This window comes from Gavialis gangeticus, unplaced genomic scaffold (genome assembly GCF_001723915.1).
Source record: "Gavialis gangeticus isolate Ggan-Ray unplaced genomic scaffold, GavGan_comp1, whole genome shotgun sequence".
NCBI classification, from domain to species: Eukaryota; Metazoa; Chordata; order Crocodylia; family Gavialidae; genus Gavialis; species Gavialis gangeticus.
This window is the reverse complement of record NW_017728996.1, coordinates 48,812,452-48,824,780: the sequence shown is the minus strand read 5'-3', so window position 1 is coordinate 48,824,780 and position 12,329 is coordinate 48,812,452. Positions and strand designations below refer to the sequence as shown.

The 12,329-nt window shown below is 45.4% G+C and overlaps 1 protein-coding gene across 2 annotated transcripts in view; it reads right to left on the bottom strand.

Annotated features, from left to right (window-relative positions):
* ARID3B (AT-rich interaction domain 3B) overlaps nt 1-12,329 on the bottom strand; it is a 52,111-nt gene that overhangs the window by 8,724 nt on the left and 31,058 nt on the right. For both annotated transcript variants that reach the window (XM_019504457.1, XM_019504459.1), the window contains exons 5-7: nt 7,218-7,401; nt 3,578-3,837; nt 2,290-2,547 (exon numbers count right to left, since the gene is read on the bottom strand). In XM_019504457.1, coding sequence (XP_019360002.1) covers nt 2,290-2,547; nt 3,578-3,837; nt 7,218-7,401 — 702 coding nt within the window. The remainder of the gene's footprint in view (nt 1-2,289; nt 2,548-3,577; nt 3,838-7,217; nt 7,402-12,329) is intronic.

Genomic DNA, 12,329 nt, shown 5'->3' with positions numbered 1-12,329 from the left:
TTATTTTATGTTCTTTAGGGAGGCGGCTGGTAGAAGTTGTGCGATTGAAGATTTTGGAATCTGAATCCTGGTTTAATTTGATCTGAGCTTGCTAATCGTTTGGGGCTCCCTGTAGCATATTGAATACAAATTGGAAGGGGTTGCAAGTAAAGCAACAACCTGATTTTTGCACCCAGTTAGGTCAATGGAAGCCTACTTAGGAAGAGCAGTGGCTCAGAATAAGAGAAATTGGTGCCAATTCCCTTATAAATTCATGATCTACTTAATCTACATTAAAGAAACAAAAATGTCTTTTGAATAAAATCCCTCACTCAGCCATGGCTAGGCTGTAGTACCTGCCAGGCAAGGGAGCAAGATTATCCAAAATATCAGATAAGAACAGAACAGAAAGAGACATCAGCTATTCCTGTGAACATAAGAAGCCTATTTCTCTTTCCTCTTCCTTTAGTGGGCACCTTTGTGGATCCCCTTTATGGTGGTACACTACAAACTAAAGGTAGGATTTTCAAGTGTCCATGTGAGCTAGGCACTTAACTCCAATCAACTTTGAACTCAAGTTAGGTACCTAACTCGGGTACTTTTGAAAATTCCAACCTACCTGCATTATAATTTTCCTGTACCTGTTAACAGAGACACAGAACTGTTTCCTCCATTTCAGGATTTTGGGGGTCACCCTCCTTTGTAAGACGTTCCCTTGTTCCAAAACATGCTCAGAGCTTGTTCAGCACTGCCTGTGCTGCAATTACGTGTCACCAGGAAATGAAGTCTCTAATGCAGACCAAAGAATTTTTCCTGGGGCTGAAACAAATCATGAAAAGCCCATGCATGTTTCTAGCTGCCATCTGATGTTGTATGCTTCATCCTCCTGGGATAGTGAGGCTGCTGATCCTAAGAGCAATGCCAGTAGCATTACTAGCACTTCAGAAGCTTGGTTTGCCATCACTTCACAGATGGGGAAGGGGAGGGGACTTAGACAAAGAGATCCCACAGATCTGGGAGTAGCGCTGCCTCATCCTGGTTCAGAGCTCTATCCACTGGAACACACCAGCTTCAACGGTGCTCCTAGGTTTATAAACTAGACCTCTTCCTATCCAGTTCACACCAGAAGCAAGGAGAGGGGCAGTGGCTAAGTGGGAAGGGATTTAACCCCAACACTTGCATTTTTTAATGGATATTCAGGTATGGAATTAAGTTCACCATCCTAGGTGACTGTACAGCTGAAGCCTGGTCCCACTGAAGTCCGCCATTATCTTCAGTGAGGTCCAGTGTCACAGATTTCAATCAGATCTTCTCATTGCCATGCTGCTAGCATTGCGTGAAGCAATGGTTTTAAGAATTCCTTTATCTTCTACCACAACATGTCAAACCTCCATGGCCTTGTTTCTCAATCACAAGATGCAAGAAGATGGAACCAGAGCTATTTAAATGGCTCACAAGGTTTGGAGGAGAAAAGTGTTGGCCTGAAATCTTCTGAAACACTCTTGGTTTTGCTATTGCTCTAAGCTGTAGCCCTGGGGCAGAGGTAAATGAGAATGCTGTATTAAATAGCTTTTGAAGCCACTGATTCTGATAACACGTACTTTTAGGAGTAGGTCTTTTTATGCCTGTTGCTTACATGCAAACTTCTAACTCAGCCTACAAGGGCTGTGGGCAGTCTCCTCTGCAAGCAAAATGCTAGGTTTTCTTTTCTGGAGACTGTGAGCAGGGCAGTGTAGATTCCTCATTACAAAAGAGAAATTGGGTCCTTTCTCCATGGAAACACAGTTAGGGCAAAATCACTGCTACTCTCATCCAAGATATCACTCAACCCTTTTAAAGAAAACAAGCCCTTGCTAGAGTCTGGGTAAAGGTAGGACCTTCTTCCAAACAAATACCGAGCTCCAGCCTCAGTCTAACCTATGACAAGGGCTTCTTAAGTTGTTCATATCCAGGACCTTGTCCTGACAACCTGCCTCTTACAGTGTCACCAAAATGTCAAGAGCTGCTGCATTTGCTGACTGCAGATCTGTAAGATGCCAAGCAAAGAGCAGGAGAAGGTAGTTAGGGAATTTGTTCCTTTTTGCAGTACATTGGTACTAGAGCCAGAGGAGACCAGGATTAGGAACAAGGGCTGAAGGGCTAAGCAGATGGCACAAAGTAAGGGAACCATAAGAGAGATGTCCTATAGGTTGCCACCAGTGCCCAGTCTCTTCCACTGGAGCAAAGACACCACTCACAAGGTTCAAAGAAACATGAGGTGTTTGCTGCATCAAACAAGGACTCTGTCCTTTTGTTATAGAGCTTCCTCACCCCTGCCATTGATTTTGATCTTCATGGGGATCTGCCGTGCCATGCTGAAGAGATTGCGCTGAAGCGCCTGCTGGACAAGACGCTGCTCTTCCTCTGTCATCCGTGAGAATTTCTTCTCTGGAGGCTCTCCAGATTCCAGCCTCTCCCTCAGCTGTTCCAGAGTTGCTGTCCTTGCTGCTACAGTTGCCTGCTGGTTAGCCAAGGCCACTGGCATGGCGATACGATTTGGCATAGACACAGTCAAAGGGACGCCATCACCTAGAAAAGCAACGAGTTGCTCAATCATTACACGATCCACACCAGTAAAGGAGTTGGTTTTCAAAGTCTAATACAGAAGAAGGAAACCAGGGCAGAAAAATGCTATTCCACAGTTCCCTGAAGGTTAGGGGGGACATCCCACTAAAGTCCCTTCTTTCCCAAGCACTATGCCCATTCTTCCCATTATACTAACAGGACATCAGGGTCCGATGCTTGGGAACCAAGCCATGTTCTCTCTGTCTCTCCTTACATCCTTCCAACTGGGAATGACTCAGCCCTAAAGCCTGCCCTCTTCTGTCTGAGAGATGTGTATCAGTCATCTTCACAACCAAAAGAAGCCAGGACCCTCTCAAAGCAAAACCTACAAACCAATCTCTAAGGTGATACCCTGGCAAGCCACAGGAGGAAGACAGAGGCCAGAAACTTAGACTCTAGTCATCCCTTACATAGCAGCCTGATGCTCTGAAACCGTTCTATGTAGCTTTCTCCGCGTTGGCATCAGATTGCACTTTCAGGCCATTGAAATCCACCTTCATTCTTAAGTTTAACTGCTCTTCCTGGGACAGAATTGCTTTCTGTGATGTCCTTCTTCACCAACTCTCAAGTCCAGTTTGTTTTAATCTGCCTGAAACTGCCTAGAAGCCTTCAGCTGGGATGACCCACCATTTTACAGAGGGGGAACTAGAGATGAAGACAGGGTAAGTGACTTGCCTACTGCTGAAGAGGGACTCAGTACTGGGGAAAGACCTAGAGGTACAATCATTTCCAGATGACCACGGATCTATACTCATTCCTTCTCTTTCACACACACAGCTCTGCAGTCTTGGACGGATAGTCAATATTGCTGTTCAGTCACTGCTGATCCAGGACAAAAGCTAACGGGGACCTGGAAGCCTCCATAATCTCCCAGCCACCCAGCCCCTTACCACCACTCCGAGTCCTCTGACTTGGGTCTGAAGTAGTTCAGCTAGACACAGATCACTCCTCTGTTACACAGACTTTCTAGGCTTTGTAGAAGCCAGTGGCTGACCTTTCCTGACAGCCGCTGCTGGAGAGACACGAGGGCTGCTGGTTCCACTGCCTGGGGTGACGCCAATGATCGGGAAGCGGATCTTTGGGGGAGACAGGAGGGAAGGAGACCCTGTGGTGCTGGGTGAATAACTGAACAAGGAGGAGCTGTAGCTGGGCCGTCTGCCTTCCCGCCGGTTGCCATCGATAGCAGCCTGTAGCTCAGCAGGAGAGCTTAGGGATTTCTTCTCACATTCGTAGGCATACAAGTACTTCATATACCTGGGAGAAACACAGGGAGAGGGGAACTTAAAAGCAGCAGAGTCAGCAGCACTCGGAAAAGGTGATTTACAGAGCTCTGTAATTTAGAGCACTAAGTAAAATGCTCAAGAATGCCAACAGGATCAGGCTTTCTGGAGACCCAGATTATTCACTGGGATGTCAGGGTGGCATTTACCAGGAGTCTGAGGAAGGCTGTGTATACAGTGTAAGGTTGTTGTCTGCATACAGACAACTTTCAAATGGTGGGTCTAGAGTTTCAGGGGTGGAGGGGCACAGTCATATGCTGTTAAATGTGTGGATCCAAGGAGGCAGAAAAGGTGGGCAATATTACATTGTATTGGAGTAACTGTGTGCGGTCACCAAACTAATGGACCCTGACATAATAATTGTACACAAAGGGAAGGGTCAAGGGATCAACCCTGACTTGGCACTGCTGGACTTGAGCGATCACCTACATGGAATCGACATTCTCAAAGTGGTTTGCTTGCAGGGAAATCCCTAGGTAAGACAACTTGGTCATTTGAAGTAAATAATATAGATGAGACAAGGACTCTCATCTGTGGTACTGATGTTCTGCCCACTTGCAAGAAAATGGATACGAGCCATGTAAGCTCCTTGACCTCCATTACCTGCAGCAGCTATGTGACCAACCCACTGGCATACCCAGCCATTTTAGATGGAGCCCTCACCGGAACTCCTTTGGGTGCACACGAGATGCTGGGAGCCCAAGCATAGCTCCACTTGTTCCCTAATATAGTGCATGGCACCTATACATGAAGGTTCACAGGACACAGACCAGAGTTCTCTTGAATCCTTTGTGTGAAGCCATTATTTTTAAGAGCACTTAGGTTTTCTGGGGCCATGATCTGTGACCAAATGTCCCATGAAACAGGCAAACATACCTCTGGTATACATTTCACTATGCAACTAAATTAGCTAGACATGAGTGTCCAGCAGAGGAAGAAAACCTTGCAAAAGTATAGTGAAAAGCCATATTGACTGTTCCATAAATGTACAGTGCATGATTCCTAATGGGCTTCAACTCAGTTAAAACTAACCATTTGTAAAAGCAGAGCCTCTTATCTTCACTGACAGCTATTTTCATATCAATGCTCAGCTTCCTAACTCCTGCCATTAAGTCTCTTTGAAAAAAGCCCTTTCCTTTCAATCAAAAGTGGCTGAAACATGTTTGTTTAAACTAGAAGAAAAGCTTCTGCTTTGGGAAGAGACCAAGCATAGAAAATTTTCCAATATGATATTTTTTTAAAAATCTCCTCAGCAACTGAGAACAGAGTTAAAAGAGTTCTGCAAATTTAACTGTAGAGGTCACTATTGTTCCTGCTACGGTAATAAATAATTACCTAGCCTTGCAAGCTGTTTTTCTTTAGTAGATTACAAAATGCTTTCCATAGATCAGCATTTACAGCCGGGGAAAATAGTTCTCCTTTTAAAGGCTTTCAAAACACGTCAGCATCATGACCTATGTGATGTGTATATATGGATATGTATCAGGGGTGTAGGTTGTAGCCATGTTGGTCTAAGGACATAGGCAGACAAGGTTCTTTGGGTAAATCCGATATCTTTTATTAGACTAACTCAAATAGTTGGAAAAATTCTTCTTTGCAAGCTTTCGGGTACAGATAACGGTCTGTGCTCTTCCTGGATGGAGTAGTAAAGCACAGAGCACCTGCAGATGCTTCCTCAGCCTGACAACAGATATTTGTACCTTAAAGCTTGCAAAGAAGAATTTTTCCAACTATCTGAGCTGGTCTAATAAAATATACACGATTTACCCAAAGAACCTTGTCTGCCTACGTATATATGTACACACACACACAAGCTGTATATATGAACTACCTATACTTCACAAAGTGAAAAGTAAGGGATGGACCGGTCACCCCAAGGTAACAGGATGAGCTGGGGGTTGAACTGGGATTGGAGCCCCAGGAACTCTCTACCCAAGAGGTTGGAAATGTAGCGGAGCAGCTGGCCTGATTTTTATGACCCAGCTGCTGTTATGGGCTAAAGACCCTGCGCTCCAACAGCTCCCCCTGCTCTGTGCTCTCTTCCACTTACCAGGTGCTGCTGAAAGCCATAGTGAACACACCAATGGAGAATGGTAAATTTGGCAGAAAGGGCACAGAGGAGGCAGCCAAGCAACTACTTTAATGTGGCCCCTTTAAACCACAAACACCCCCCGCCACCCCTGCCCCTCCCAACTGAATCAGATCTTCACAGGCTGGATTCAAGCTCTGCAGAGCCTGGATCTGGCCCACGGGCCACAAGTTGCCAGCCCCTAATCCACAGTGCCAAAGGACCGATAGGGCACACTACAGTGAAGCCTGGCATGTCCATTCTGCATGTGTTACAACCTAAAACAGGTCATGCAGTAGATACATCTGACAGGGAACTACTGAGTGGGAACACAGCACCATTTTAAGACAGCTAATTAGGCCCATTCCAGAGCACAGCACACTCGGAGCAGGCACGATGGCTTTTACTGTGGCGCTCCATAACACAGGCTGGAATAGTACAGACTCAGTGCCTGAATCCCGATCTCAGAACCCTGTCCTAGTCGATAGACAGCCACGATTTTTAAATCTGAAGCGTTTTTTAACAGGATGACTGTCATCGCTACTTTTCACTTCTGTGAAATACAGGTAGTTCATATATAGAGCCCACATGTATGTGTGCACGTGTGTATATATATATATCATCGTGCTGAAGTGTTCTGAGAGCCTTTAAAAGGAGATCTATTTTCCCCAGCTATAAATGCTGACCTTTGGAAAGCATTTTGTAGTCTACTAAAGAAACCATATGGCTGATCCTAGTCCTCTTCCCTAGATTCCTCTTTCCTTTCTGGTTTGTCTTAAGCATTTACAGAGGAAGCGGGCAGTCACTATAACAGTTAGTGTGAAACATAAATTGCAAACCAGAAAACAACTGGGATTATATCACTTTGTTATTTTTAATCCTGTTTATTACAGTAGTGCCCACAGATCAACCAAGGAGGCCCAGCTGTGGCAGACAGCATGTGCATATTGTCAGACCCTGCCTGGAGGAGCTTATAGTCTAAATAAGCAGGCTGCCCACCAGATGTGGAAAGAGGAATGACAGACCAACAGTGGGAACAAATGTGATACAGAAAAAGTTCTGTCAGCTCCATGAATTTGGAGGGCAGAAAGGGGCAGGTGTGGAGTGTGTCAAAGCAAGGAGACTAGCTGATCAGCTCTGTTCTTGCCATAACACAGCCTGGTTGCTTCTTTCCCCTCATTACCCTCCCACCCCCCTTCCTTTCTCTGCTCTACCCTTCCCCCCTATTCATTTCCTCCTACCACGCATTCACAGTTGCGCCAGTTATTAGAGGACTCTGTACTTACTGGGTCCGAAGTGTAAACGCTGCACTGGTAATGGAGGTGGGCAGGTTAAGGCCTTTGGTGATCTCCCGCCATATCTTCTTGTTGATGATTTCCACCAGCCCCCCCTTCTCAGTCACCAGCTTGTACAGCATGTATAGATCGAGGATCTGCTTTGCCATGATGGGGATCCGATTGATGGGGGTGCCTGCAATTCCACGGCAAGACAGCAGGGAAGGGAGCATGGAGGCAGGGAAAACGAGGACAAGATTCAGTCAGGCAGGTTAAAGCCATCGATCTCCCTTCTACCGAGAAACGCAGATGATTTTATTAGCAACCTTCTTTGAGCCCTCTCTGTGGGTTGCTAAATGAGAAAGAGAAGCTTAGCCACACACCTTTCCATGGAAAAGCCTTTCCTGCAGGCAAAAGCAATTACCAGACAAATAACAGCCTGCAGCTAGGCAAACTCAGAGAGCAGGAGGAGGAGGGGAGCTACTCTATTCAAAGGAATAGCAGTGTGAAATGCAGGTGAAGGAACACCACACAGGTTTGATCTATGTTGGCTTCCCAGTGAGCTACTGGCTGAAGTTTGTACCATTCATACTGAGGAGGTGGCTAAAAAGATGCCAGGAAATGGCCCCTAGCAAGAGGAACACAAGCGGCCGAGGCCTCAGGATTCTGATGTGCTCATTGAAATGTTCTCTTCCTCTCAGTTATTTTTGGTACTTAACATATGAGAACAGAACCGGAAGGGCTGATGACATTTTGGCTCACATTACCCCTCCCTCATCCCCCATACACAGTCACACTATCTTTTGTAATTGCTTCTGCTCCTGTTCATCACACAATCTGTTTTCTTCCTCCTAGTTCCCCTCCCTGCCGTAGCGCTAGCGCCTACTGCTAGCCCCTGCTGCATCTTTCTCCCATTTTAAGCTCCTTTCCCTCGGTCCTTGTGCGTCACAAATGTTCTCCTTGACAGAAGCAAGCTGCACTGCAGATGGCTCCCGACTTCATCAGCAATGCAGTTTTTCCATGAAGCAGGAAGGATCAGCAGGTACACCCTGCTGCTAGGAGTTGGTATGGTACTTGTGTACTGCTTCTAGCTCATATCCAGTTCGAGACTAAACTGAGTAGCAGAACACTGGTCTAGTGTACTACGATGTTACTGCTCATCTCTCCTGCTTTTTGGGGAAGGCAGGAAAGAGGGAGTGACTTGAGAAGATGAAGACATAGACCCTGGCACCTTTGGTCTCATTCCCAATTTATCTCTTCTGTGCATTAAGAGAGTGGGGGGTCAACCTTTTTGGCAGGAGTGGCACAAACTAACCCTGCACCCTCCCTGAGTACCACCTTGATCTCCTCCCCTTATCCAATGTGCTGGTCTGCTTTCTGCTCCCTGCCCTATTTGCTACTCTGCTTTCTACTCCCCTCCCTATCTGCCACTGTGCTGCCTGTCCCTTTCCTGATCTGCCATGTGCCACATAGAGGCTGCCTTTGCCACTTGTGCCACAGGTTGGCCGCTCCTGTCCAAAGAAAATATCTGCAGGTGCTGAGCTACCCCCTGACCCACTTGTGCTTAAAAGGACATAGCAAGGTTGATGTATTCCCACACTGAAGCTTTCCACAATCAGGCTAACAGACAGCCAAGACAAATCTGAACAAGCAAATCACATATCTGAAAGGGGCCAGAGAACACTGCAGACCCTCCCTTGCACCACGTGCAATCCAAGCACTGTAGCAATATGGCAGCACAAGAAAGCTGGAAAGCAAAACTACGTGCTTTCACCATCTAAGGGGAACAAGCCAATAACATTAGGGAGAAGTAGTTGAGATTTCAGGACTGGCTGTCCCTTTGCTGCAATCCAGCCCTGAGTTGGGAAATGAGGAGTTAATCAAGCAATCATGCTTGCCCTGATGTCAATAAAGTATGACTGCATTGCTGAGCGCCAGCGGAGCACCACGCTCCTGCTATGATGCCATATAGGCACAGTGGTGCTGTATCCAGTTGTGAGCACACAGGTATTTGGGTGCCTGCCCTTTGGCTTGCAGCAGCATGCTGCTCTATTCCTGCTTTCACAAGGCGTACTGGGAAAACACATCTGCTCGGCTTTAGTACTCTCAAGAGTTAATGCTGATCCAAGAATCTGATGTATAAGCTGGCAGCACCCCCTTATCAGAACTATAAAGCAATAAACTGTGGACAGAATTAAAAGGTTGAAACTAATGATAGCCACAGAAAGGACAAAAGAAAAACATGGACAAGGCAAACTTATTTCTACATAGGACATGCTGGAGTAATCCTTCGTTCCCAATACGATCAGGGTCCCGCCTGTGAGAGAGGACAATACCACCATCTTTAACAGAAGGTCCAAGAAGCCCTATAATGGACGAGCATGAAATAATCAGCCCGTCGGGGAAATTCCTTCCAATGCCTATCAATGATCTGGTTTACACCCTGGAGCTGAATGGTTTATAGCCCTCAAAAATGGTTTTCATTCTGTTCAGTCCAGGAGTTCAACTCAATTTCAAACATTCATATTATATGAATGTGCAATCTCTTTATATATAGGGATATATAGGGATTATGCACTTGGTGCACACACATATGGACACGCATACGCACACTTCTGTCCTCAATAACTCACAGCACCGAGTTCTGCAAGTTAATTATATGCTACATATTAGTTTTTAACATGCTGCTTTGCAGTGCCGTTGAATATCCCCTTGTTCTCGTATTATGAGAGAAAGTAAAGAGGCACCCTGCGCTGACCCTGCCTATACTATTCATTGTTTTGTATACATCTATCATATCCTCCTTTACTTGTCCCCTCTCTAAACAGTCCCCTCCCTCTCCAGAGGAGAGACATTTATAAAACAGCAAAGCCTAAGCTGTCGGCCATCGGCTGCCGCAGCTTTGTTTCCTCAAGGAGTGGGACTAGAATAATTTCTGAACTGTTTAAACATGCTGTGGCCCTGAGAAGCCAAAAAAGTTTGAATCAAGGCCTTGTGCCCGAAAGTTTGCAAATAACCTTTTTCCAATTACTCAGTTGGTCTAATAAAAGATATCACATCTACCCAAAGAAGCTTGCCCACCTATGTCCTCAGACCAACATGGCTTTGAGCAAAAACCCTGAATCAAGGTCTGATTTACACATGAACTTTAAATTGGTGCAACTGAGCTGGTGAGGGACATTATTTAAAATTGCTATAATACAGCCCCTAGGGTAGATGTAGCTGTACCTATAAGAGGGACAGATTCATTTTCTTCTCCCGCTAGTAAATCCTTTACAGTGATCTAACTCCCGCCACGCTGTAGGAGAGAGGGCTGTACTGCTTTAATTCAAGCAGACAAAACGGTACAACTGTTTAATGCATACAAAGCCTCCATCAGCTTAAACGGTGTTAAAAAGCATTTGAAGGCAATTCACTTAATATGGTCAAAGGCGCAGAGGCAGTTACTGTTTTCAGAAGGCTGTAAAATGAGCCTGTTGACAGACTGTGTTTCGCCTTCTCTGAAAAGCCCTTGTTTAACAGAACTGTTGGCCAATGTCAACGACCCATTTGCTTATTTTCCTTGGAGGACTTTTAGAAGTTGACCTGGGAGCTTTCAACAGAGCTGGGTGAGAGGGCAAAAATCTGATTTATCCCTTCTCACCACCAAGAAAATGGAGAGGGGGAAAGGAGGGGGGAGAGAGGGTCTATTATTAACCCCTTCATTGGCACATCTACATTTCTGCCCAGGTGGCCACTTCCAGTAGGACACAGGGATGGTCCAACAGTGCCAATCATTACAGAATCTGCATCAATGCTGCCGTGCTGCTAATCAGTCTGGGTCGGCAAAGACAGAGAAAGGCAGCACTTGGCACTCGTATCTTTTTTCTTCCCCTCCCCCAATGCCATTTTTGGGCAGCTCAAAACCACCCAGGCTTCCCCCCAATCCAATTTAGAAATGGTATTAACTTGCCCATCAGGGACTTTCATCCAGCTATTCTTGGAGACTGGCCAGATGGGGCAGTTGGACAGTGAATGGGAAGGGTCACTAATAAGGTTTCTCAGGAAAACCAAGAGGCTAATAAGGGGGGGATACTAAAATGTTAACAACTTTTTTTTAAACAACCAAACTTTATTCCCAACACGGTTCTTCTCTCTTCTCAAAACCTTCCCATCTCACAATCCTACAATGTTTTATGCACATTAATGAACTGACTCTCAAGACAGCACTGTGAAGGAGCCAGCGATTATGCCCATTTTACAGATAGGAAATTGAGGCAAAGAGAGACAAAGTACTTTGTCACAAGCCAGTCAATCACTGGCTAGAGCAAGAAGAATCAGCAGCTGACTTCCAGTTTCCTATTGGTTGCAATGGGGGGACACACCCTGCCCCTATGATATTTTTTTAAAACAGGCCCTTTAAAGGAAAATCTTACATACAACAAGCAGGGATCCTGGTTTTCTCTGATTAAAATAAAAATCCCCAATTTTCCGTTTTAAAAAAGTAACCCAGAATCCACATTTTTCCATGATTAAAATGAAACACCACTATATATATGTTTGTGTATATATCTGAGAAAACCAGGATCCCTTGCAAGAAGGAACTATAGATAACCTCCTCTGAAAACCTACCACGTAAAGATTTTTTTTAACAGATTTTTTTTTTTTAACCAACCTGAAAAATGTATCAGCAGAAATAAAATCCTCTATTACATTCTACAGGATGACAATTTAGAATTACACAGACATTTTCTATCAAGTATTATATGGCTTTGCTATTAGAGAAGTAAGTCCTGAGTAATAGTTTCTTAGCTGCAAGGAGCTGGGAATCGAACGGGAGTTGTGTTTATTGTCTCAGCATGCTCTTCACTGGTTTACATCACCCAGAATGCAGCACGCCGTTCGAGAAACACATACGGGAAAGTGTGGAAAGGCTGCTCTCGGAGACCCCCCCACCCGGCCTCTCAGAGGAAGGCAAAAGCGATAAAGTCTTTATTGGAAACCCCCAGCGCTGAACAGGAAAGGCTGAAAAACGAGCATCATGGGACGAGAGGACGCTGAAGCCGAGCGGATCCTTTCACAGTCGGCTGCGAGGCTTGTCAGGGCCCATGATGGATTACTGTCATCTGGCAGCATCAGGATTAA